The sequence below is a fragment of the Rattus norvegicus genome, chromosome 6 (genome assembly GCF_036323735.1).
Source record: "Rattus norvegicus strain BN/NHsdMcwi chromosome 6, GRCr8, whole genome shotgun sequence".
NCBI classification, from domain to species: Eukaryota; Metazoa; Chordata; class Mammalia; order Rodentia; family Muridae; genus Rattus; species Rattus norvegicus.
Genome location: NC_086024.1, coordinates 45,196,309 through 45,222,686, shown reverse-complemented (window position 1 = coordinate 45,222,686; position 26,378 = coordinate 45,196,309). Strand labels below are relative to the sequence as shown.

The window sequence follows — 26,378 nt, the reverse complement described above, 5'->3', positions numbered from 1 at the left end:
ATGAAAGAGGATGTGTAGGGGTGGAGGGAGGGGCTGACTGGTCTGTGGCCTGGGGTGTTACTCTGCGTCTCCTTGGATGTTAAGCACAGAGCTGAGATAGCTCAGTTGTGTAAGCTGTGTTTCTTGTTTCCCCCATCAGACACTCTTATTCTCCCCGTTGATAGGGCCGCCCTTAGGCCGGGAACTGTTTGTGGAACACAACACCTCTTCCCTGCAACACACAGAAACAGAGACTAGCACGGCGCCGGCATCCTTTCTAAATACTTTTGTGCCCCTCTCTCCTATAGCCAGTTCCGTTCTAACAAGCCATTGGAGAATAGCCTATCAGATTTCACATGGACTTCTTGTTTCCCTCAGAGTTCAGAAGTCGGCAGAACTCCACCAACACCTGCTCCAGTTCTCTGTTCCCACCACTGGAGAGTTCAGGGTCCCTGGCCGCCTTCCCCACTGAGCCTGCTCCTGGGACAAACCCCAGTGTCCCAGTGGGAGCTCAACAGGCAGGTGAGACCTCAGAGTGGTGTCCCAGGTGCTAAAGCCGCACGTCGTCGGCGGCATTCTTTAAAACACTGCGTGTTGTCTCATTCTATGTTGTTTTGAGTCTAAGTTTCACTTTGCATGTTGTTGTTCTGTGTCGTTTTGATTCTGTAAGTTTTTAGCAAAGTGTATATGATGGCTTCCATTGGGAGAGCTCGCCTGCTCTCCTGTTTGGTAAGGAATGAGATCCCCCAGTGGTGGGATCCCATATCAGAGTTTACCTGAATGTTCAGGTCACAACGCACAGCTCAGTGGATGACAAGCAGCAAGCCAGCATTTCAAGTGGGTTTCTAGCAGGGGCTGAGGTTAGATTCTTGTCATTTATCCCTAGATGGGTGTGCCTGTTCTGTCCCTGCACCTCACTGAGGCTCACCATGCCCTGTGAACAGTGGTGTGTTTGGAAAATGGAGGCCAGTGGAGGCTAAGGCTTGCCTGGAACCTCACAGGGATGGGGAGTTTGGAGGGGAGGCAAGTTTGCACATCAGGTGTTTCTATTTCACACATGTGGCTCTGAGCCACACAGATGTCTGTAAGTTAACATGGTTACTGTTACCTAGCAACATCAGCCTTCCTGAGGACTCCAAAGCCACTGCTGGTTTTCATTCTTCCTGCCCAGAAAGTCGGTGTGGTATATTGCCTGGGGAGTAAAGCCAGTGTCCTGGGCTCTGCTCTAGCACACATCCATCCCTGTGGCTAGCACATGGTGTCCTCCCAAGCCTTTAGGCTCCTTTCCACAGGCTGGCCTCTGGCCTCTTCCTCCAGGGTCCAGACCCTTCAGTCCCTTTTTCACTGTTTCCTGGGGAACCTGCTGGTTTTGTGTCTAAGTACCTGCTGTAGAGGCCAGCACCACCATCCATGCTGAATGGTTGTGCAATCCACTTAATTCTGGGAACTTAACTCTTTCCCCTGTGTAAACCCGGGGTCCTTTCCCATCCAGCTCACAGGGTGAGCTAAGTGAGATTATAGTGACAGCAGCCCCAGCGGTGCCTGTCCAGTGCCAGCTCTGTTCCATGTACTGGACGTCTGTCCACCTGGGTCCCTAACACAGTGGCTCTGCCAGTTGCTACCCTGACCCCCATTCTATGGAGGGAATGCTGAAATTTGAAGACATTCAGTTAGCGTCTTAGGTCACATAGCTCATAAGTAGTGGGACCGTGGTTTGGACATAAGGTGGTCAGCCCCCAAACCACATTCTAACTGTCACGGAGCACTGCCCTTACATGTTGCTTCTACTTGAAAGCCTTTCAGTCTCTTCCTGCCAGTGGAGGCCTCCTTATGACCAGAATCCATGGTTGTCCCCAGAATTATTCCCCAGACTTAGGGAACCTGAACCCTCTGAGTAGCCCAGACGCTGTCAGTAACCCATCTGCCAGCCTTGATCTGGTTTTTGTTGTTGTTGTTGTTGTTGTTGTTTCCTTTTGTTTTAGAAACAGGGTTTCTCTGTGTAGCCCTGGCTATCCTGGAACTCACTCTGTAGACCAGGCTGGCCTTGAACCCAGAGATCTGCCAGCCTCTGCCTTCCAAGTGCTGGGATTAAAGGTATGCACCACCACCAACCAGCCAGGGAGTTTGCTGTATTTTGATGCAAACTGAACTGCAGAGGTGGAGGGAGGTAGAGGCAAGCAGAAGCATCCATCTCAGATGTGGGACAGTGAGTTAGGAAGCTTGGCCACGCATGCACCCCAGGTCCTTTCTTCATCCCCACCAGACCTACTGGGGTGAAAGCAGAGGTTCATGGTGTCTGTATGCTCACGTTTGTATGTGTCTGTCTGCTCACATGTTCGTGCGTGAGCAGGAACACGTATGTATTTCTAAGTGTGCATGCATGTATTTGTGTATATCGGTTCCTTGTACATTTGCACGTTTATTAAGTATGTTTCTGTGAACCCAAGTGTGGAAACAGGAAAACATGCACACGCTCCTACATGTGTACCCGGGCATATGTGTACATGTTTGCATTCATACGTGCACATGTATGTCCACATGGGTAAGAATGGGCACACAGGTGTGCACGTGTTTCTCTACGCACGCATGCATGTGCATGTGGGCTTATGAGTGTGTAAGCAAGTATGCACATGTGAATGCATGTGTGTGTCTGTGTGTGCCTATGTGTTTATGTGGCAGAAACACTATGTCAGGAACCCTCTTCCTGATGGGATTCTCCAGCAGAGAGCTAGTGTGTTTCCTCGTCTCTTAGTGCAGCCTGTGGTCTGACCCCTTTCCATCCTTTCTGCTTTCAGGACCAGCCTCTGATCACCCCTCAGTGGCCACAGCAACAGGTCCTGCTGTCTTCAATGGCAAGGATTCCCCCAAGCATCCACAGCTGGTGAAGAATAGCCTGTGTGCCGCGCCGCGCCCCACAGCCTTAGGTAGTGCGGCTGACCCTGGGGGTGCTGGGGCCCTTCTTTTCTCTAGGCCTGGGCGAGGGGCATGGGAGCTCTGGGACTGGGGACATGGAGCCTCCGGAGTCCAGTGTTGCATCAGTGAGCATCAGGATTGGTGTCACATGTCCTCCCGTCTGTGCCTGGGCCCGTGCTGTGTGAGACGTGTGTGGGAGGGAGGCACCATGTGTGCTGAGGGGCAGTGAGGGCTCTGTGCTGATGTCAGGTGACCTCTTCTGAAGTAGGCGTCAGGAAGATTGGGAGTGTTGATGTCGGAACAGATAAGAATGAACTCGGAGCCCAGCTCTGTCTCGTAAGTCACGAGACCTTGCAGCCTCTTCAGCAGTTCCTCCTTGGGAGTTAGTATGCTACCCTGGGGACGGTAAGAGGCTCTCCAGATGCTGCATGGGATCACTGCACATCTGGGACATCGCAGAATGATGCTGGCTGTTATCAGCATCCGCCCACCGCTCAAGCTTGCCTGCCCAGTGAGTACCTGGGAGGACATAAATGAGTTCTAGAGACTTGTGGGAGGAAGGAAGGCACGGAGACCTTCAGACTCCGGTCCAGTGCTCTCCCACCATAGCTGTTCCTCAGAACATGTCTTAGGGACAAGACCTCCGCTTTCACCGCTTTCAAGTCTTCTTTCTGACAGCAAGTCTTCTCTGCTCCCCTTGGTCCCTCCCTCGTCCCCGACCCGTGAACATGACTGGGCTGGAGCTTAGGGTCTGAGACACTACACCGGAAGGGGCCTTAGAAAGTGTCCCTCCTAGGGATAGAGTTGCAGCTCACGGGTGGTGCCTGAGTTGTATTTTTACCACCGAGGAAGAGAAGACTGAGGTCCAGAGAAGCACCCTGGGCTGGAATATAATTCCGTTGGGCCTGAAGGCTTCTCTGGCCCAAATCTGTAGATTGTGCAACCACTCTGAAGAAGAAAGCAATCCGCCTGCTCTGCAGGGATCCAGGATTCTTCCGTCTTGACGAGCTTCCACATCCCTGGAGCCTTTATCATTCCCCACCTTACCCTCGAGACTCCCACCTTCCTCCGGGGGCTGTTTCTTCTCCAGGTGCAGATGCAGGCAGCCTCAGAACCGAAGACGGGCCCTTGGTCATAAGGACAGGAGGCCCCTTGCTGTCCATGGCTTCTCCCCTGAGCTTAGCTAGAAAACACTCAGTCCTGGTGTCATACAACTCACCTCAGACAACAACGCACCTCAGACAACAACGCACCGGCTCCGCTCAGCCTGGGCACCGGCTCCGCTCAGCCTAGCACCAGCTCCGCTCAGCCCGGGCCCGCCGGACCTCGGCTTTAGTCAGTAGCCTACAGGGGCTCCTCCAGGATTGGACTTGAACTTCCCAAGCCTACTCTGTGGAGTTGTGTGGGGGATGCTGGAGCCTTAAAGGTTTCTGAAATCAGGCCATAGAACCTCATTCTCTGCCTTCGACTGTTTAGGGCCTTGATGGCTTCAACATGCTGTCCACACTCTGTCCCTGCTTCTCAGTGTTCACCCCACCTCTGTTATATGGCCTTCTAGAGCTCAGCTCACAGTATCCTCTCCCACAAAAGAGTTCTTGGAGTCAAAGCAACCTACTGTAATCTTTTTTGAAGGTAGCTTGGAGTTCCCAGCACACGGCTCTGGTAGAGCCTGACAGAGAGAGGGACTACGTCAGAGACACTGGGTGACCTGGATCACAGAGTTGAGCACAGGCATATATATCAGAGCTACTGTGCCTTCTCTGTCCTGGGGAAGCAGGGGTGGGGGCGCTCAAAAGCAGTGTATAGGGAACTCCTTCGGCTAACACTCGCTGAGCTTAGTGAAATGCTGCCCCCTGCTGGAAGATACGAACTAGGAGCCTGGTCTCAGATGAGTTCCCAAGTAGTGGGGGTGGCGTGGGGGTGGCGTGGGGGTGGCGTGGGGGTGGGGGAACAGGAAGCTAAAAGTCCTGAACTTCCTTCTCAGAAATGCCAAACAGGGCCCCTTCTTCCAGATACACTGGTATCTGATGTTTTGAGAGTACTTACTGATGTAGAGTCCCTGTAGAGGCATTTCCGGTTGACCTAGAGGAGGAGGAGGAGAATCCTCAGCTCCAGCCCTGCCCTCTAGTAGTAGTTCAGGACCACTTCCTAGAGGAGCCAGCAGTCCTCTCTCTGAGGAGCTCTTCCTCTGTTTCTGGGGCCAGTATTGTGCGAGCTGAACACTTGGTGCAGAGGTGAGAGTCCTACCTCTGAGGCAAAGAAGCCTGCTGGTTTGAAAGGGAAAAGTACTTCTTCATGCCCTTTAACCCTGTGCTGTTTTGTTTCTCTATTTTCTTCTGTTTCGGTCTGTCTCTTTGGAGGGACTCTACTGCAGTCAATCTCAAACTGCTTCAGGCTTCAAAATAACCTGGCCACTAGTGACAGGGTGTGTGCTCTTACTGTCACTTCAGAGGCCCCCTGTAGTAGCTCTAGGGAGAGCCTAGGAAGAGACAGCTTGGATGAGCATCTTCCAGGTCTGCTTACCCTGAAGGAGTGGTTACCCTCAGCCTGGGTTCACATCACCCAGGAGTTCCAGGTATCAGGAGGACTTATTCCCTGCGTTCCTTGGAATAGGCTTGTGTTCAGACAGACAGGTTTTTGTTTGCTTATCTTGGTTTTAATGGCAGGGTCTCACCATGTAGCCCTAGCTGGCCTGGAACTTACAATGTTGACCAGGCTAGCCTTGAGGTCAGCAGAAATCTGCCTGTTTCTGCCTTCTGGGTGCTGGGATTAAAGGCATGCACCACCATCCTTGGCTAGGTAGTTTTAAAAGTGTCCGGGTGAGTTTAAAGTGCAGCAGGGTTGAGACAGAGGGCTCTAGATCTGTGAAAATTTGTGTCTGGATTTTCAAGAAAATATGGTAGCCCATTCTTGGTATGTTGAATAATTTTACATATTGTTTTAGTCATGAGCATGTTGCCAGCTAGAGTGGGCAGAGACTCACATGCAATGTTGGGTCCAGCCTCTGGTCTTGCTTTTTAACATGTGATGTTAGCTTTTCAGGTTGGGTGGGGGTGAGGGCAGGTGGATCAGCACTGCCCCCAAGTGGCAAAACTGTGCTGGTGCACTGAGCGCTGGCTGTTTAGGTAATGCAGTTGATGCTGGTGGCTGCAGCTTACTGAGTCCAAATCCTTGGCTAAGCATGTCATTTAAGTGTTTTACTTGTATCTTCTCTGCTTCTGATCAAACCACTTTCTCGGTAGATTTTATTATTATTTTGGTCATTTTTTAAAGCCTTAAACTTAGAGAGATGCAGCCTAAACACAACCCTGGTGTGAAAAGTTTAGGGTGTTTCCTTTTGCCTAGATGCTTGACCAGAGCTAAAAACCCATTATAAGGCTGTGATTTAAAGACCACCAAGGGCTGTAGCTCAGTGGTAGAACATCTGCTTAGCATGTACAAGGTCCTGGATTTGAGCCCTACCTTTGTAAACAAAACAGAACAGAACAGAACAGACGTGCACTCCAAATCAGGGGAGGTTTTTATTGGCACCAGTTTCCAATGGTGGTCTAACTCATGCTCTGACTATTGTCTAGGTCTCTTGCCAAACTCTGGGCCTCCCAAAAAACGGCACAAAGGGTGGTCCCCAGAGTCTAAATCAACCACAGATGGCAGCTTCATCCAGGCTGTCGGCAACAGAGCTAAACATGGTAAGTAGCTAGAGCCTTGCCCAAATCCCACAGTTGGATGCCACGGGTCATGGCCTGCTAGCAGCATGTGTGCATATGTTCACACAGGCAGGGAGATGAATGAGGGAGTTCTGGGCAGCTGGACGTTGGCCTAGTAGAGGAACCTCTTCTCATGTGTCTGCTGCTTTCTAAGGTCTAGACTCTCATGATACTTCTGTTTTAGCCCCTGATCTAGAAAGGTCTCCAAGAAGCTTTTCAGCTGATGGTACAGTGTTCATCGGCAGGGAAGGTGGGCCTGAGTGAGCCCACAGTTTATGGAGATAGGTCAGGCAGCGGTTTCGTGGGGTGGGTAGACGTTGGGCGGGCTGGGGACAGATGCCTCATTTGCTGCGTCTTACTAATATGCTTGCTGTGTTCCTAGAAGGTGCCAGCATGCCTTGTGTACCCCAGGCTGGCTTGGTGGGACCAACTTCAGTCACCTTCCCGGTGGTGGCCTCCAGCGAACCAGTGTCAGTTCCGGATAACTTGCTGAAAATATGCAAGGCCAAGCCAGTGATATTTAAAGGCAAGTACAGATGCGCGCCCAGCCGTGGAGGTAGGGAAGCATGCAAGGAACTCCCACACCAAACTGTCACCTCATCTCAGTCCAGCTCCAAAGGCATCATCGTCCTGAGCCAATCTGAACGCTATCCAGGGCAATGATCAGACGAAGCGGAGCCAGTCTCCAGAGCACTGAGAATGACAGAGCACGTCAGTTTGTCTCCACCCAGGATCCTCGCTCGTTTGCTCGCTCGCTTGTTTGCTCGCTCGCTTGTTTGCTCGCTCCCTCGTTTGCTGCCCTTTCCTTCGTTCTCTCTGATTCTCTGAACCCCTGCTACAGTTACCCAGCTACTGCTGAGGACTTGGGAGACGGACAGAGCAACCTGTGGCTTGTTCCCTTGTCACCCAAAGCCACGGGCCATTTTGGACTGTGCGGCACTCAGCCTTAGAAGCATTGGCTAGGATAGGGTTTGATCTCCTCTGTGTGGTGGCTAGTATGCGCTATATGGAGGAAGCATTGTAGCTCAACTGAAGACATCCTTTTGGGGTGAGCTGGAGACTGAAATGGGGAGCTGTGTGCAGGTTCAGCAGTACCCAAGCTACTGGGGTGTGCAGGACCATATACCCGTTGCCTTAGTTCTACATTTGGCATTTTGTTTCTAGGAAGAGAGGTGGAAGCCTGATGGGAAAATGCCACAAGCAGCAGCTGCTCATGCTGCAGGGCAGTGCCTTCCTTCCTAAAATAAACCAGTACCCCCAACCCCAGTAACAAAAATGGCACAATATTCAGAAAGGAGGTTACAAAGCTGACCTTCAGTGCCCTGGCTTTCCATGGGGCCCTGAAGGCTCACCTTCCATTAAGACCCATGTTCTTTCATGTGTTCTGTGGGGGTGGGGTGGGGGAGAGAAACCGGAAAGCGTAGAACCGAGACCAGCTGCAGGACCCAGAGGTGGACCCCGGCACTTGTGCTGAACAGGATGCGTCATGAAGGGAGACGCACAGACCGGCATCTGGCACTGAGCAGACTCAGAGGACAGATCCTCTGCTTTGCTCATGTACGCTCCCTTTCCTTTCCTTTTCTTTCTTTCTTTCTTTCTTTCTTTCTTTCTTTCTTTCTTTCTTTCTTTCTTTCTTTTTTTTTTCCGGAGCTGGGGACCGAACCCAGGGCCTTGTGCTTGCTAGGCAAGCGCTCTACCACTGAGCTAAATCCCCAACCCCGTATGCTCCCTTTCCTGACCCCACTCCCTAGGCTTCCCTGCCCGGCCAGCGGCTCTGTAACTTGGCTTTCATCTGGTTCTCAGGACGGCTTCCAGCAGCCCCTTGCATGAGAAGCATGGCATCCCTTTTCTAAGGCGATCACATTTCATCTTGTAGGCTGGCACATTTGCAAACGGTGCTGTCCAGCTGGTCCCACACCCCAGCATCAGAGGGGAGTAAACAGAAATTCGAATTCACAGGCCTGCCCCAAAGACAGAACACACGCAAATTCTGAACTTGGAGATGTGTGAATCTGTCACAGTTTGAGTATGAGACAGTTTTTTTCAGGAAGTGGCCCATCGAGTCCCACATGATGTCTAACCATAGCTCTACATAGTAAGATTCAGGGAGGAACATCCATTCTCATCATGGCTGGCCGTTTGACATCTTCCCATTGTGCTTTGAGAAGGTCAAGTTCTTGCCTAAGATCAGGTAGCCAATGATAACAAGGAAGGGGCCAGACCTCTGCTTGGGCAGTTCTGCCCTGAGAGCTGTAGAAGGATTCTAACATCCACTCCGGCATTACTCAAGGTTGTTCACTCTCTAGGTCTTTGGGTCTAGACACCGGCCTGTTTTGTTAACTCTGCTAGCTAAAGATCCTCAGGGGAGTGTGAGGCTTGGCGTTGGGACACAGGTCTGGTGGACAGTCCCCGCTGCTACATACACGCACATACCAGCTGTTTCGAGATCATTGTCACTTGGTTCTGGTCAAGCTTCTTTAATTTGCTCAACTGCAATATAAGGGGACTGGACAGCATGAACAAGCAAATGCCCTGCCTCTGGCTGGACATGACAGATGACATTTCTGTCCCAGGTTCTAGGAGGGCAGGGTAGGTATACTCAGCCAGGGCTGTAGCATTTCTCAAAAAAGGAGCCTTTGAGAGACCTAAGAGCTCTCCTGGCTCTTAGCCTCAGGGGATCAAATCCGAGCCCAAGATCAGCTGCTCAACAGTCTTCTCCTCTAGGCCACGGGAACTTCCCCTACCTCTGCGGAAACCTGAATGATGTGGTCGTCAGCCCCCTACTGTACACCTGCTACCAGAACTCGCAGTCACTTTCCAGGTCCTATGAGCAACACGGTGCCTCCACCATGCAGCCCATATCTGAAGAGACACAGCTGTTGCTGACCGTCTACTACCTCGTCCAGCTGGGTGAGCGAGCCTGTGTCCAGCTGTTGGTTAGGGATGGATCTGACTGGGAGGACCGACTAGACTCAGGAGGCCAGAGAAGAATGTGAACACCAGGTCTCCCCTGCCCTTCCCAGGGAGGGGGTCAGCAAACAGAAGGGTTTAATCAGCAGGGTGGTTCAGAGACTTCTCACGCACCTGCTGTTCCATGGTTCCATACATAGAAGACACAGGTGATGAGGGCAAGCTGCTCCCAGAGTCAGCTTAGCCAGAGAGGAGACATAAGAGGGAAATTGATGGGGTGTGGGCATATAGGGTCCATTTAGGGTCATCAAGTAAGGCCTGGACCAGCAGAAGGAACAGCCTTCTGAAGAGCGGAGGAGAGAGCACAGGTGGGGGTGTGTAGGTGAGTGGGAAGCTGGGTGTGAGTGGGAACACGGATGGGGATGGCTGGGGTTATGAGAGAGCACAGTAGGTGTGTGGGGGCGTGGGGTGGACACAACAGGTTGGGAATACCACTCAGGTAAGTGAAATTTATTGGTTACTTCCAGTTGTCTTGCCCTTGAGGCCAGCTGCCCTGAGGAGCGAGAGTTCTTAAGTCCCATAAATGCTAACTAAGGCCAAATGCATAACTCAGGAAACACTGCCTTGATATAGTCTATGTGGAAGTGTCCAGGCCAGCTGCGACCCACTGTCAGCAGTCACTGGTGGACACGGAGAAGCTCAGGCTTGACTCTCAATGCCTAGGTAGTCAGAGGCTCAGTGTTGAGGAGACTCAAGACGGAGGCACAGGTTGGTCAAGGTTCTGGCAGACCTAGTGTCAGGTCTCTCTGAGGTTCCTTCCCAAGACCCACATATCTATCAATTGCCATAGCTTCATCCAGGATCCGGCCTCACCATGACCACCCTCCCCATCTCAAACCTCCATGTTTTTGAGAACCGTGGACCAGACCACACATTCTTCCTTTTTGGAGCTCACTGGTGTTTTCCCAGGGCTGGTGGCTGTTTGCTTTCCACTCCCATCTTCCCACTCAGCCCCAGCTGCCGCTCCTGAGCAATGCTGGCCCTGCTGGAGCATGGTGGACTTGCAACTTCCCTGTGAAGTGCACTGGTCTAGCACATACGTGTACCTTGCCCCTTCTTGTCATTTGGGTTTTGACTCACGCACTGCCTCCTCAAAGAGGCCTTGTTGCCTCCACCTGGGTCGCTCCCCATACCCAGGCCCTCTAACGTCTATCTGGTTGCCTTTGTGTTTGGAGCGATGTCACTCCAGGAGTGCATCATGGGCTATGTTTTCCTGAGCATCTCCCCTGGGCTAGGATGCATGTGCTGCAGGACAAATACTTTGTGTGTGGGTGCAGCCTCTGGAGGGACAGCTCGGTGCTCACTGAAGGTGTGTTGAGGGGACTGGATTTGGTTGATACGGAGGACACTGAAGGAAAGTGTGCCAAGGCTCTCACCTGTAAGCTGAGAGCAGAATGCAGGGACAGCGGTGAGTAGCTTCTGGGTTAGCTGTATGGAAGGTTGCCCCCTTGATGAAGATATAGGAGGAAGGCAGTGGCAAGAGCCATGGAAGAGCAAGGCAGAGAGAATGGAGGCAAAGATACAAGGGTAGGGCATAGAGGCCACCTCTAACCTCTTCCTGGAGGTGAGGCTTTAGAGAGAGATGTGTGCGTTATTAGAGACAAGGGGCATGGCAGCCAATCGGCCTATCTAACGTGATTATCACTTCATGTCACAATCAGAAGTATCTAATAAAAATAAAAAGACAGGAGGGCCAGTGAGATGACCCAGGGGGGTCAAGGTGCTTGTCACCAAACCTGAAGATGAGTTTGATCCTGGAACCCACATGGCGGAAGGAGAGAATGCTCAAGTTTGACCTCCACACGTTCTCTGGCGCTGTGGGTGGGAAATTCCCAAGAAATAAACTTTATGAGCCCATCGTATTAAACTCTGGCGCAGCCCTGAGCTGCTAGTACAAGCTGCCTTTCACAGGTTGGGAAGTTGTAATAGGCTTGACCAACCTTTTGACGTTTGCAACAACAGCATTGTGCCCGCAGACAGGAGAACTGTGTATTCAGAGGTTTTAAAAGTGTTGTGGTGTTTTAAGAAAGTTTATGATGTTTGTCTTGGGCTACATTCATAGCTGTCCTGTGGGCAGAGCAGCTAAGGTCCCATAGCTGGTGTAGGGATAGCCGAGTGGAAGTCTGATGCCCTCCCTTCGTTTCTCAAAGGCAATGCTAGACTAGGACACCCAGATAATTCACAAAGGAGAACACCCATAGGGACTTTGAAAAATGTTTGGCCTCGCCAGTCATTGAAGAGGCGTATGAGCATTGAATCATTTTCCCCCTCAGTACCCAAGAGATGGTACCCACAGATGCGGAGGATACTGGACCAGAATTGCCACACCAATTGTGCTGGAGGAAGTTGACTTTTGAGAATTCAGCCATAGGCTTTCTGTTGCTGTGATAAAACACTGTGACCCAAAGCAATGTGGGGTGGAAAGAGTCTACTTCAGCTTAGAGTTTCCATCGCTGAGGAAAGGCAGGACTCAAACAAGGCAGGAGCTGATGCAGAGGTCACGGAAGAGCCCTGCTTACTGGCTTGCTCAGCTTGCTTTCTTATACAACCCAGGACCACAGGCTTAGAGGGAGCACCATCCATAGTGGGCCGTGCCTTCCCACATCAATCATCCATCAAGAAAAGCACACCATAGGCAGGTCTGCCCAGCAGCCAGGGCAATCTGGCGGTCATATTTTCTCAACTGAGGTTTCTTCTTCCCAAATGACTCTTCCTTGTGTCAAGTTGACATGAAACTACCCAGCATGCCCGCCTAGGAAGTAGTGTGGTGTACTTCAGACATGCGCTTCAGAAGTACCTAGAGAGGAATTTCTTCAAGAAATGCAGAGATCTGCAGGAGCAACAAGGGTGACCAAACGGCCCCTCCGCACGAGAGTTATTTACACCCATCAGCAGTGCCATGCAAAGAGACCATAGCATATGGAAACCTGTTTGTAGGGTAATAGTTAAGAATCAAGTTGAGCCACATGAAGCTCAAGAAGAAGGATGACCAAAGTGTGGGTGCTTCAGACCTTTTTAGAAGGGGGAACAAAAATACTCACAGGAGGAAATATGGAGACAATGTGTGGAGCAGAGACTGCCCCACCTGGAGGATCCATTCCATATATAGACACATCAAACCCAGACAATATTGCAGATGCTAAGAAGTGCATGCTGACAGGAGCCTGATATATCTGTCTCCTGAGAGCTCTGCCAGAGCCTGGCACATACAGAGGCAGATGCTCACAGCCAACCATCAAACTGAGAACAGGGTCCCCAATGGAGGAGTTAGAGAAAGGACTGAAGGAGCTGAAGGGGCTTGCAACTACATAAGAACAACAATACCAACCAACCAGAGCTCCCAGGGACTAAACCACCATCCCAAGAGTACACAGGGATGGACCTATGGCTCCAGACGCATATGTAGCAGAGAATGGCCTTGTCGGGCATCATTGGGAGGAGAGACCCTTGGTCCTGTCAAGACCCCTAGTGTAGGGGAATGTCAGGGCAGGGAGGTGGGAGGGAGTGGGTGAGTGGGTGAAAGAGCACCCTCATAGAAGCAGGGGAGGGGGATGGGATAGTGGGGAAACTGGGAAAGGAGATAACATTTAAAATATAAATTAAAAAATCCAATAAAAGAAAAAAAAAAGACTGGAGTTGAGCACCCACGATCCGTACAGTGGACAGAGAGAAAGAGAACATGTGGGACTCTCAGGATGGTGGGTTTGTGGCTGGCTTCGTTTTATAGTCTCTCTTCTCCAAGCCTTGGCGACTTGACATCACATCTCAGGCTGTGTGATTCTAAGTACATCCGCATATTCTGGGACGAGTGCAGCAGCACTGGTGACAAGACGCCTGCCCACCTGCTCAGCAGGCGCTGTCGTCATCTCTCTGCCACCTCTGTGTCTCGCAGCTGCAGACCAGGTGCCACTGATGGAGGACCTGGAGCAGATCTTCCTGCGCTCCTGGCGAGAGTCACATCTGACGGAGATAAGGCAGTACCAGCAGGTGCCTCCACAGCCCTTCCCGCCAGCCACCAGCACAGCAGCGCCTGTGACTTCTGCACAGCTGCCCTGGCTGGCAGGCCTGGCCGCCAGCTCCTGCAATGACAGCGTGCATGTTATCGAATGCGCTTACTCGCTGGCTGAGGGCCTCTCCGAGATGTTCCGGTTGCTCATTGAGGGTAAACTCTCCAAGACCAACTATGTGGTCATCATCTGTGCCTGCCGAAATGCCGCCATTGACTCCTGCATCGCTGTCACCGGTGAGTCCTGGCCACCCCTTGGCCAGTGGGAAAGCCGCACTATTGATTGCCCAGTCTCCCTGAAGAGTGGGTCTCCCTCTTTTGTCTTGGGGTTCTGGGTTACAGAGGCAGTTAGTTCCTTAGTCCATGCTGGTGTCCGTAGAAGGCAGCCTTGGTCTCAGCTGCTCATCCCTGGAAACATGCTTAGTTACAGACAATCCTGCCATCAGTGGCTGTGTTAGCATTGCCCCTTTAGTCTCAGGAGAGACTGGGGCCAACTTTGGAGTTTGAATTGCCTTGGCTACAAAGTCTGATTTAAAAAGGAAAATCCACACACACCACCAGTCTGGCCCCATTATTTAAGGACCAGACTGAGATAAGAAACAATGATCCACTTGGATAGTTAGGTATTAAAAATTTCCCCCAAAGCCTACCATGTGCAGCCATTGCTCCTGGGTTGAGACTCAAGATGGCATGCCGGAGGGAATTTCCCTGGTAAGATAAGCACCAAGCACACAGGCTTTGGGGTACGTGCGTGCATGCGTGTGTATGTGCGTGTGTGTGTGTGTGTGTGTGTGTTCTTTTCAATGGCTTAATTTATTTCTTTTGTATGTGCACTTGTGTTTTATCTGTATGAGGGTGTCAGATCCCCTGGGACTGGAGTTACAGACAATTGCGAGCTGCCACGTGGATGCTGGGAATTGAACCCAGGTCCTCTGGACGAGCAGACCACTGAGCTAGCTCTCCAGACCCCTCCGGGATGCCATTTTAATATTTGTGAATGGTATATATTTTCAACCTGAGGTTTTTGTATCACTTATAATTTAAAGTGCACACTGCTTTTATGCAGCATCTTGGTGGCTTCTTCAACATTTTCTGCTCCCAAACTGACTGGTCTTTCTTAGTTAATTTTCTGGGTGTGAGTCCCACCATCTTTAATAAGCCCATAGTTCTGCAGTGTGTCCAGGACTATTGCCTGTGTTCTGTGAGGCCAGCATTTATGTTAACCGATGAGGATGCTGGGTCTGGGAAGGCTAGGAGACTTGTCTGTGCCACCCAGCTGGCGGTGGTCTACAGAGTCAGGCCCAGGGCTTTTCTCTAAGTGATACTGGCCTTTGTATTATTGCCTCTTGATCAAGGTGTTGCAAGCCTTTGACTCATTTCTTCATCAGACATGGTGCTGGTGCTTGGGGTCGGTCAGACATCCTGTCACCTGAGAGCTCACGCCAAGGATCCGACGACAGCTATTCTGTTTTGTTTGTTTCACTTTTACCTATCAGGGAAATACCAAGCCCGGATTCTCTCCGAGAGCCTCCTCAGTCCTGCAGAGTACCAGAGAGAAGTCCACTATGAGCTGGTCACTGGCAAAGTGGACTCGCTGGGGGCCTTCTTTAGCAGCCTCTGTCCAGGTAAGCTTTGAGAGGCAGGTGCATGTGCACACGCTGAGAAGAAGTAAACGGGAGGGGAGGTGCTGGGCTCCCTCACACCTGGGGTCCGCTGCAGCTGAGCTTTTGAGTCCGAGTCCCCCATTCTCTGCTCTGACATGTGCTCCACCTCCTTCACAGGGCAGTGCTTTGGCTGTCTGTCTGTCTTCCTGCTCTGGCTGTAGAATACTAGGGTTGGGAAAAAGCTTTGCGGTTACTGTCTGTCCATCCATCTGTATCTTTCTATTTGGGACAGGGTCTCCCTTTATGGCCTAGGCTCACCTCAAACGTTCAGTGCCCCTATCTCGTCTTCTCAGGTGCTGGGGTTGCAGGGAGGGGCCTCAGCACATGGCTCTCCCTGTGTTTAGCTCCCCCTTGTCTTTATCTCTGTGGCTCATTCAGACTCTCCCTCCCGCTCCTGCTTCTGGTTCCTCAGGAGTTACTTAATGCTCTTTAAGAAAGCTCTGTGGACCAATCTGTGCCTGGGAAGGCTCAAAGGCCTTCCTTTCTGACCTCAAATACCCTATTTCTGTTTGGCCCCACCCCCTGTGGAGCCACGGTATGCTCCACCTGTGGATACAGCTTCTGGATAGGAAGACCATGCCTTCTCCACATATGACTTCAGGTCAAGAGCAGACACAGTAGCTGGTCCAGAGAGGTTTGTCGAATGTCTCTGAGATGCAAAAAAACCCACTTCTGTTCTCTGTTTTGGGCAGAGGGTGACATTGACATTTTGCTGGACAAATTTCACCAGGAAAATCAAGGCCATGTCTCTTCCTCATTCACTGCTTCCTCTACCAAGAAAACAGCCGTGCTGGATGCCAGTGGGGTTCCCATGTGCACAAGTGAGTGGTGAGGAGGGGCACAGGCAGGCACAGTGAGCGACCAACGGGGAGGATGCAGGTGGGCGTAGTGTGAGTGACAGAAGGAGTGTCTGTCCTGTGCACAGGCAATGGGGGCTTGTGTGTAAGTGTGCCCAGTGAGTGGTAGGCTTGTGTAAGTGTGCCCAGTGAGTGCTAGGCTTGGGTGTAAGTGTGCCCAGTGAGTGCTAGGCTTGTGTGTAAGTGTGCCCAGTGAGTGCGAGCATGAGTATGTGCAGGTGTGGACAGTGAGTCATAGAGCGAGAAGGCTCAGGTGGTGCGTTCAGCACTCGACGAGGAAGTCTTCAGGGATGGGTCTAAATTCTACAGCATTTGTCCCGAAGTCTTGAGACCTTGAAACTTCTGAGGGGCTCCTGGAAGGCAGGCTATATCCTTAGCATTAAAACAGACCTGCTGCCAGTTTTAAAATGGGAGATTTTGATGCGAGGTCCTCTCTCCTCTATGATTCTTTGTGCCGATTCTCTTCCCCCAGTGCTCTGTTACATTTGTTCATTCAGATGAGGGTTTAAGGAGCTTCCGTCATGTCTTTCCCTTCCGGGGAACATGATGCTCCCTACACACTATAGCACCATTGCCTGAGTGCTCGCTCTCTATTCTCTGAGGAAGGAGGATGTCTGAGAGGATGCCCCAGGGTCTGGCTGACAGAGCATGCACTTGATGAATACGACAGTGCCTCTTTCCGGATGGCTTTGTGTGGCTAGGCCTCCCCTCCTGCACTCTGGGACTCATCCATCTCTAGCCAAGGGCGGTAGCTGCCCGCCATGCTCATCGGGGATCCCTCGGGGCTCTGGCTGCAGGTTACCATCAGGAGCCACGGGGCATCCGGCCCTTTCAGCTGGCGGTGGCGCAGAAGCTCCTTTCCCACGTGTGCTCAATCGCAGATTCCAGCACCCAGAATCTGGACTTGGGGTCCTTCGAGAAGGTGGACTTTCTCATTTGCATTCCCCCATCAGAGGTGACCTACCAGCAGACTGTGTTCCATGTCTGGCATTCAGGTAGGGGGACCCTTCATGGAGGTGTGAGGCCTGGGGGAGGGGCTTTGATCCGCCCACTGTCACAGAATGGACGTTGTCGCCATGCTTTGCCATGGATGGATCAAGTGTTATTGTTACCTATCTATTGTAGACCATGAAACATATCCAAAGACAGCCATTTTCCTTGGGATTGAAAGTAGAACCAATAGCTGGCTATCTCTTTTTGCGCTCTCTCTCTTCCCGTTCTGTGACTGGCTGCTGCTAATTGGCACTCCTACATCATGTCTTACCTCCTCAGTGGCATGATGTTGGTTGGGCCTATGGCTTGAACCTGAGATAATTCTGTCAGAAGCTTGGGCATCTCCCATCTCTTAGCGCTAACTGTCTGGGAGTTGTGGCTTTAGGGGGCTTGCTTAGCTGGCATCCCTGGGAGGGGGAAACTATAACTCTGCACATAGTCAGACCTTTGCCCAGCTACCTGGGCTGAAAAGTTTGGAGATACTCTTCCGCCCACGTCTCTCTATGTATGCCCTCCTGCTGTTGCCCTCTCCCATCAGGGCAGGCCACACAGGCTGACCCGCAGTGTGTCGGTGGCGAATGAACCCAGGAGCTCCTGAGGTGTTCTGCTGTGTTGCAGGGGTTCTGCTGGAGCTGGGCCTGGAGAAAGAACCTGTTACCAAGCAGAGGGCGGAGCAACACGTCCTGAAACTAGACACGGAGGCCCAGGCAAGATTTAAGGCCTTTCTGCAAAACTCCTTCCAGAACCCACATACGCTCTTTGTCCTCATCCACGACCACGCCCACTGGGATCTAGTGAGGTCAGACCTCCTGGTCTGTGACGGTGACATATTTCTCCTTGGGGATGAGGGCACAAGACTTGAGTGAGATACTGGGGCTCAGGGCTTGTAAGCAGAGGCTGTTGGGAGTTTTCAGCATCTCAGAGCATCACACTTGAGAACACTCAGCGCAATCTCTAAGTGCTGAGGGCTGAGTCTTGTAGAAGGGGGATATCAGGTGGAGTCAAAAGCCACGTCGGAGGTGTTGGTGGAAGAGCCAGGCCTTTAGCCAGGGTTTCAGAATTCCAGCCTGAGATTGTTGGGCGAAGCCCTCCCTGCTAGATAGAACTCTGGACTAGGTCTATGGGTGGTGGCTGGTTTGGCCCTTCCTGAAGGGCAGCTGCCTTTTCCTCATTTGAATGGATCTCACCCTAGATGTGCATGAGGTTGCTCAGTTAGAGACTGCTGGTGGCCGGTCTCCTTCAGGGGCTTGCCCTTGTAACTGACCAGCTAGCCATCACCTCTGGTGGAGGTGAGGAAGGCAGGAAGAAGTTCCTGGACCAGGTCATAGAGTAAAGCTTTGGTCCTTACACATTGTAGCTGTTTAAGCTTGCCAGGGCCCGGATAGTTGGCAGTCTAGAATCTGCGTGCGTTTGGAGGAATGGAACATCTGGAAGCCATTGTCTTTTGGTTCCTTCTTTTGGGGACAGGTGTCTCAGGTAGCTGCCTGGAACCTAGAAGATGAAGCACTGACTTCTTTATCCTGTCCGCTAGATTTAAGAGAGTGCCAAGGCCATTGTCTTTCAAAGAAAGCTTGGGCCAAGCCTGACTTCCAAGACCCCAGATCCAAGATGCTGCCCATTCCGTTAATGTTGTTTTGTAAAATAATGTAGAATTTGTTCTCTTATGTTATCTTTGGGTCATCTCAAGTCAGTAGGACTTTATTTGACCTTGTGGATTTATTATTATTATTATTATTATTATTATTATTATTATTATTATTATTATTGGCAAAACCTGGTCTCCTGTAGCCTAAGCTATTCTCGAACTCAGTATATCACCAAGGATGCCTTGAATTTCCATCTTCCTGCCTCCACCTGCCAGGTGCTGGGGTCACACGTGTGCACCACCATGCCCTGTTTTACCTTGTGCTGGGGATCAAATGAGGGCTTTGCGCATGGTAGGCAAATGAGTACTCTACCAGCCAGCGTCCTCTGTACATCAAGAGGACATTAGGAGGCTCATCTGGCCCCTGAGTCTTCTCCCTTCCCCACCCACATCCCCATTGCCTCTTGACACAGAATTAATCATTGTTCTAGAGTACCCACATTATCATGCAAGAAGTCCACTTCTTCCCTGATAGTTTTCCTGTACATATCTATTTTTAGAGTCCCTGACAGATACAAAGTCTAGTCACTTTTTTTTCCCTTCTAGTCATGGGCAGAGCAATAAGCTCCAATTGCAGGTGCCGTTGGGGAACTAGTTATAAGCTTAATCGACTGCCTTATCCTGGTAAGGTTATCCAACAGTGTTAGTCATTCTACTTAACATTCGTTTCCTTTTCTCCCCTCAGCAGTGCTGTTCATAACATCTATTCTCAAAGTGACCCATCTGTGGGATTAGTGGACAGACTGCTCAACTGCCGAGAGGTGAAAGAGGCGCCCAACATTGTGACTCTCCATGTGACCTCCTTCCCGTATGCGCTGCAGACTCAGCACACGCTCATCAGCCCCTACAATGAGATCCACTGGCCCATCTCCTACAGCAATGTGAGTGCTGCTGGGCGATGACGTAGCGAGTGTGCTTAGGTTTACAGACCCTAGCTTTAGTAGAAGCCTTAGCCAGTTGGGAATGAGTGGATTCCAGCTCCTTAGATCTTTGGTTTGGTCTTGGGTTAGATTTAACCCCCCTCCCACTCCCGGCCTTTTGGAGAAATTTCTGAAGCCTGTTCATGGGTTGTCCCATCTTAATTGTGGTGACAGTACAGCTGATTTGACATTTCCCCCTGGAACTGAGGATCTTCTGACTTACAAATGGCAAGAGTGGGAAGAAAGGGGCGGGCCACTTGCACAGGACCCCTGTTAGGTGATGACCCAGGGACAGGTTCCTCGGTCCTAGTGCTCACCCTCTCTGCTATTTTAGAGCAGGGTTAGGCCTTTGCATTTTGCACAGTTTCTCCCAACTTTGCTCGGCCCAAGTCGGAGGAGTTCCTTCATTCATTTGGAAAGAAGTTTATGTCAATGTAAGACACATTAGATAAAGTTGAGTTCGCCCCTTCATCATCCCCAACCGTGAAGACATTGGGGCCAAATGAATGGGAAACGACTGGTGGGAACGCACCATCTTTGTTTTTAGCTCTAGGCCTGATGAATGATGCTTATAAAGAGCCCACCCCCATGGGATCTCAGGATCAGTACTGTTTAGAACCAGTGGTTCTCCATCCTCCTAATGCTGCAACTCTTTAATACAGTTCCTCACAGTGTGGTGACAGCCAGCCATAAAATTATTTCATTGTGGCTTCATAACTGTAGTTTTGCTACTGTTATGAACCATAATGTAAATGTCTGATGTGCAGGGATATCTGATATGCGACCCCTGTGAAAGCATCATCCAAGCCCAGAAAGGGGCAGCGACCCGCAGGTTGAGAACCGCTGGTTTGGATCAAGCTGCCAATCAACACTGTCCACAGACCTGATCTGTGAGCCCCCAACTTTCCCTGTAAGTGTGACACTTGAGTGATGGTGCTTTTCTGTTTAGGGAGTGGACCTGTATCATGAGAGTAAGAAGTACTTTGGGCTGTCTGAGTTTATTGACTCCACCCTGTCAGGACACAGTCTTCCTCTGCTCCGGTATGACAGCTCCTTTGAGGCCATGGTCACTGCATTGGGGAAAAGGTATGTTTCTCTTCAGAGTTACTAGAAAGCTTGGCAGCTTCAAGAGTAGGTGGAATGTGGAAGTCTTTGCACCTGGGCCACGAAGTTCTAGGAGGGCGTTCACTTCCCTCCCTCTCCAGTGACCCAGTCCCTCCATCAAATGGACTCTGCATCTGAATCACCTTGGGTCGGTGACACTTCTGTCATGCTGCTACTCCAGAACATTGTAGATCGTACCCAGTTCAGTGTCTGTTTTATCTTCGTTAACCATAAGTTTTATTCTGGGATACAGTGAAGCATTTGAGAAGTTGCTACAACCTTCCAGGTCCTGTGTTTAAAGTTTGTTGGCTGGTGAATCTCTTGTTTCATAACTTTGCTCATGACTAAGGCAAAATCTTCTTAAATTCTTCACACCTTTCCTCAATTCTTGAGGCTTCCATGTGGCCTGTGGGAAAGGTGGCTATTCCTAACCACATGTGAGCTCAAATCAAGTGCTTGCTGTGCAAGCAAAAGGGGCTGAGGCTGGATTCACAGCACCCACAGTAAAAGGTCGACTGTAGCAGTGTGCATTGACTCTAGGGTGAGTAAGTAGATGAGAGTGATCATGGAGGTTTGCTGGCTAGCTAGTCTAGCCAAATGGAGAGCTCCCATTCACTGAGAGACCCTATCTAAAATAATAAGGTGGAATGTTGTTGACTCATCCAAAGTTGACCTATGGCTTCCACGTGCTTGCATATACATGTGTACACACACTTGTGTGTGTGGCCTGGCCCTATCGCTGCTCATTCCTGTGGATCTTTAGAACTCTGTGACCTGAGATACCTCAGTGCTCTAACACCTCTCCCCAGCTTGTGTGGACCACTGAGCTTTGCCTGCTTCCCACTTCCCATCTCAGAAACTCTGGGAGGAAGCTGAGGGTTCACCTCCTCCCAGAACCAACCTTTTTCACTGTCTGATATGTTCTGTCTTGAAAACATGACTTTGTGTATCTCTTTCTTGTGGGAAACAAAGCTAATTCTTGTCGCTCCACCTTGGCCAGGAGCAGAAGTCTCTACTTGTCCTTTAGGCAGAAGACATTTCAACATCACTCTTGTGATTTCTGTGTATTGTTTGTCCAATGCACCAAAGTCCGAGCAAAAAGTACCTTTCATGTCAAAATCCCAGGGCTGAGTATGCCTCCCTGCGACCACAGCGTCCATTTCTCAGGCTGTCTCTCCAATGCACATAACCTCTAAAGTCACTGAGGTGCTGAGCCATGAAATGGAGGTTTGGACTGGAGGAGCAGGTGATGTCATGGGGTTAGGGAAAGTGCTATTAGTAATGGTAGGTAGCAAGCTAGCTGCCCTGTTGGAGTGCACATGGTAGCACTGCTTATGGCTAACCCACGGCACTGTGTGTGGCTCCTGAGGACTTATTCCAGCTAGAAGAATTCCCATGAGCATCATGGATGAACATGACATTAGTTCATTCATTTCTCTTGTGAGGCACAGTGATCATATACAGAGACCTGGTTTAGTTCAGTGTTGCTTAGGTCTCTCTCTCTCTCTCTCTCCCTCCCTCTCTCTCTCTCTCTCTCTCTCTCTCTCTCTCTCTCTCTCTCTCTCTCTGTGTGTGTGTGTGTGTGTGTGTGTGTGTGTGTTTGCACATTAATGTGTCTTAATTCAGATATGGATGTGCTGTGCCCATGTTTGGAGATCAGAGAAAAATCAGGTGTCTATTTTTACCTTCTTCCTTGTTTGAGACATGGTCTCTTGCTTGTTTGCACTGAATATGCAGGCTAGCTTACCTTTGAGCTTCCTGGAGTTCTCATGCTCATAGGAATACTGAGATTCCAGCTGTGGGTGCATCTGGCTGTGATGTGGGTGCTGAGATTTGTACTCAGGGCCTTATGCTTGCACAACAGGCATCTTAGCCACTAAGCCATCTCCCTTGGATCTGTTTCTGACACCCAGGTTAGAACTGCCGGGTAGTCATGGGAACAATCGGTGCCCTTGTGGGGGCACAATGTGGTAATCATGGTTTCTGAAGCAAAGGAAGAGTTCTTGCCCTTTCTGTCTATGTACTGGTTTGTAATTCATTTGTTAGGTTAGACATCTGGTCATAACTCTAAGAACTCACTATAATTTAAATGACCCCAGTATAGCCTTTAGGGCGGTCCCCACCTCTGGGCATTTGGCAGCTGTGTGTTCTCCCATTTCTAGTGGGAGCCTGGGACAGACTGCCAGCTGTACTAGTTTCCTTTGTCACTGCTATGGTGATGCACCTGACCAAAGCATGCCAGGGAAGGAAGGGATTACTTTGGCTCACCACTTGAGGGTGCAGTCCCTCATGGCAGAGGAGTGTGAAGCAGCTGGATGCATCACAGCTACAGGCCGGAAGCAGAGAGAGATGAATGCTGTTACCCAGCATGCTTCTCTCTTTTTATTGAGTAGGACTCCAGCCTGTGGGACAGTGACACCCACATTCAGGATGGCTCTCTTCCATCACTTAAACCTCTGAGAAAACCCTCTCACAGACATGCTGTGTCTCTGGGCTGGTTCTAAATCTCGTCAAGTTGACAATGGAGACTGACCATCATGTCTAGCTTCTGGGGTGAGGTGTCTGAGCTAATGACAAGCATGTGTGCAGGTGTAAGGCAAGAATGTCATGCCCAGTGGGTGAAAGTGCATGAGCAGAAGCAACAGTGACAAACCTAGGCTTTTGCCTCCCAGCTGGGAAAACAAAACAAGGACAGATTTCGGTCACATCTGTAACTTGGGAATTGCCTATGTCTTGGGTGGCAAGCATGGCCAGCCCTGGGGTCATGGGCATGGTCTCTTTGTGTTCCTTGCAGGTTCCCCCGCCTGCACAGCGCGGTGATCAGGACCTTTGTTCTTGTGCAGCACTATGCGGCCGCCATGATGGCCGTGAGTGGCCTCCCACAGATGAAGAACCATACATCAGTGGAGACCCTAGAGATCACCCAGAACCTCCTCAACTCCCCAAAGCAGTGCCCCTGTGGCCACGGGCTCATGGTCCTGCTGCGCGTGCCCTGTTCTCCTCTGGCAGCTGTGGCCTATGAGCGACTGGCCCATGTGCGGGCACGGTTGGCTCTAGAAGAACACTTTGAGATCATTCTGGGCCACCCCAGCTCCGGCATCACTGTAGGCAAGCACTTTGTGAAGCAGCTCAAGGTAGGCATTGTACTCAGGGGCAAGAGCTGCAAGAGGGGGTGGGTGGCAGTAGGCCCCTGAGATGTGACCACCCCTCCACCTCCTCTGTTGCTTCACCACTTCTCAGTCCCAGGCTGCCTATGTCCTCCCTATGTCTTCCATATCAGTCCTTTGATATGAAACATGTTATTTTTCTATTCTGGAGGTGCTTTTCTCTCCCTTTCCCTTAGCTGATACTTATTCCTTCAGAATTCAGCTCAATTTCTCTTCCTTTTTTGGGAAGCCATCCTATTTCACACTTGGGAGAGTGCCTCTATTTTTGTGCAAGTGGTGAAGGAAGGGCAGCTCTTGGTCCCTCAAAGTCAAGCACAGTACCTGGTCACCTGTAGGCTCTTATTAAGCACATAGATGACAGAAGATATAGAAGGGGTAGAGAGAGTTGATTGAAAGAACAAATAGTTGGAAGCTGCGAAGGGTAGGCACAGTCAGCACCACTAGAGAACACAAGAGGGATATCCGAGACAACTGGGACACCCACTGTCTTCCAGATGTTCTCATACACCCTGCTACGGGAGACAGATGGGAACAGAACAAAGCTCTCCAGCTGAAAACACAGTGACTCACCACACACATGCAGACCCAATCTCTTCCTTTGTATACGAGATGGATTGTGAGGGTCACCCATTAGTGGATGGAAGTCAGAGTGTTCTAGAGCCAGGCAGTTAGGAAGAGGCCAGTGTGGATTTTACAATTGAATGTCTGGCTGGTATGTTTTATTCTGCACTCATTTGTTTGTTGGTTTGTGTGTGTGTGTGTGTGTGTGTGTGTGTGTGTGTGTGTGTGTGTGCACATATCATAGGATGCATGTAGACTTCAGGAGATAACTTTTGAGAATTGGTTTTTCCCTTCTACCGAGTGGGTCATGGGGACTGAACTCGGGTCATAAGGCTTGGCAACCAGCGCTTTTAGGGGTGAGTCATTTCACCAGCACAGGTCAGTGCATTTAGCCCACAGTGGTGTACTCGGATCCTTGTGACCGTTCACTCACATCTCTCATGTCTGCAGATGTGGCAGAAAATTGAGGATGCAGAATGGAGGCCTCAGACTTACTTGGAGTTGGAGGGCCTGCCCTGCATCCTGATCTTCAGTGGGATGGACCCTCATGGGGAGTCGCTGCCACGGTAAGTCAGGAATCAGGGCCCCTGGGGTCCTGAGGAGATTGGGAGGACATCCTGTGTTACCACTGTCCAATCCCAAGTAAAGAATTTCACACTTCCAGTCAGCACAGGTGGCATATTTGGGTTTTCAGAGCAATATGTCTGGGTTGTGGACAGTATTTCCCAGTTCTTGGAGGATACTATTGGATGGGAGTAGGGACTTGGAAGACTAAGGGAAAATGAACTCTGTTTGGGGGAATCTCTGTGTATTAGAGGGGACAGTTCGTGTAGGATTGTGACCATCTTCCCCAGAACTGGGGCCAGTTATCCTGCTCCCTTGACCATTGTGGTGACTGGTGGGAGCTGGGGTTGGGGGAGGAAATTTCTGATGCCACTCAGAAAGAGTAGGTTGTTGAGTACAAAGAGTAAATGTCTTTCTTAGTGTTCTATTGCTGTTGAAGAGATACTATGACAAAGGCAACATATAGAAGGAAGCTTTTAATTGAGGACTTGCTTACAGTGTTACAGGGTTAACCTGTGATCATTATCACGGAAGGAAGCATGACCAGGTAGGCAGGCATGGAACTTCACTAGAGCAGTAGCTGAGAACTTACATCTGATCTGTAAATGAGAGAGAGCGTTTGAAAGTTCAAAGCCCAATCTCAGTGCTACACCTTTTCCAAGGAGGACACACCTCCTAATCCTTCCCAAACAATTCCACCAACTGGGAAACAAACATTCACATAGACAAGCCTGTGGAAACCCTTCTCATTCAAACCTTCCTGTGTCTCTGCAGTTACCACAGGCACATGACCTTTGAGTAACTCCTCTCACTGTCTAGGGTGCACACACTGAGGACAGGAGGCCACTTGTCCTCCTACAAGGCTTTCATAGCAGTGACTATGTCTGATTCCATTGCTGTCATATTCCTAGCTTCCAGCACAACCCCAGGGAAACACTGAGTGTGGATGGCTTAGTTGAATATCCAACATTAAGTCTCTAACAGTACACATAGGTCCTGATGACTACTCAGTCTCATCTAAATGGGAAAAAAAATCAGAGCCTCTGGGAAACTGCATATCTTGTCAGAGTTTCCATCCCTTCTGGGAAGTTGCAGTGCTGAGGTTCAGTCCTCACTTCTGCCCAACCTGATAGTCAGTGGTATCTCGATTACATGCCCCACAGGAGTAGATCCCTGCTAGGTGCCCTCTGAGACTTAGTGTGAACTTGGCTTTGATGTGATGAGCTCATGATAAGCCTCTCCATGTATCTGAGCACTGTGGTCTAAAGAGGGAGGCAGGCATGGCTCTATTGCTCCGTCCTCTAGCAGCAGAACCTCCTGGGGGTTGG

The 26,378-nt window shown here is 50.5% G+C and overlaps 1 protein-coding gene across 16 annotated transcripts in view; it reads left to right on the top strand.

The window, feature by feature from the left end:
• The window catches only part of Greb1 (growth regulating estrogen receptor binding 1), a 152,685-nt gene that overhangs the window by 99,287 nt on the left and 27,020 nt on the right, over positions 1–26,378 (top strand). For 8 of the 16 annotated variants that reach the window (XM_063262293.1, XM_063262292.1, XM_063262295.1 and 5 more), the window contains 14 exons: positions 358–501; positions 2,775–2,903; positions 6,468–6,581; positions 6,982–7,125; positions 9,324–9,509; positions 13,462–13,812; positions 15,072–15,200; positions 15,932–16,060; positions 16,894–17,091; positions 17,708–17,888; positions 19,420–19,615; positions 20,604–20,740; positions 23,553–23,892; positions 24,937–25,052. In XM_063262293.1, the coding sequence (XP_063118363.1) occupies positions 358–501; positions 2,775–2,903; positions 6,468–6,581; positions 6,982–7,125; positions 9,324–9,509; positions 13,462–13,812; positions 15,072–15,200; positions 15,932–16,060; positions 16,894–17,091; positions 17,708–17,888; positions 19,420–19,615; positions 20,604–20,740; positions 23,553–23,892; positions 24,937–25,052 (2,494 nt within the window). Of the gene's footprint in view, positions 1–357; positions 502–2,774; positions 2,904–6,467; positions 6,582–6,981; positions 7,126–9,323; positions 9,510–13,461; positions 13,813–15,071; positions 15,201–15,931; positions 16,061–16,893; positions 17,092–17,707; positions 17,889–19,419; positions 19,616–20,603; positions 20,741–23,552; positions 23,893–24,936; positions 25,053–26,378 lie in introns of those variants that run through there. The other 8 variants (XM_063262297.1, NM_001427084.1, XM_063262299.1 and 5 more) reach the window with 7 other exon arrangements.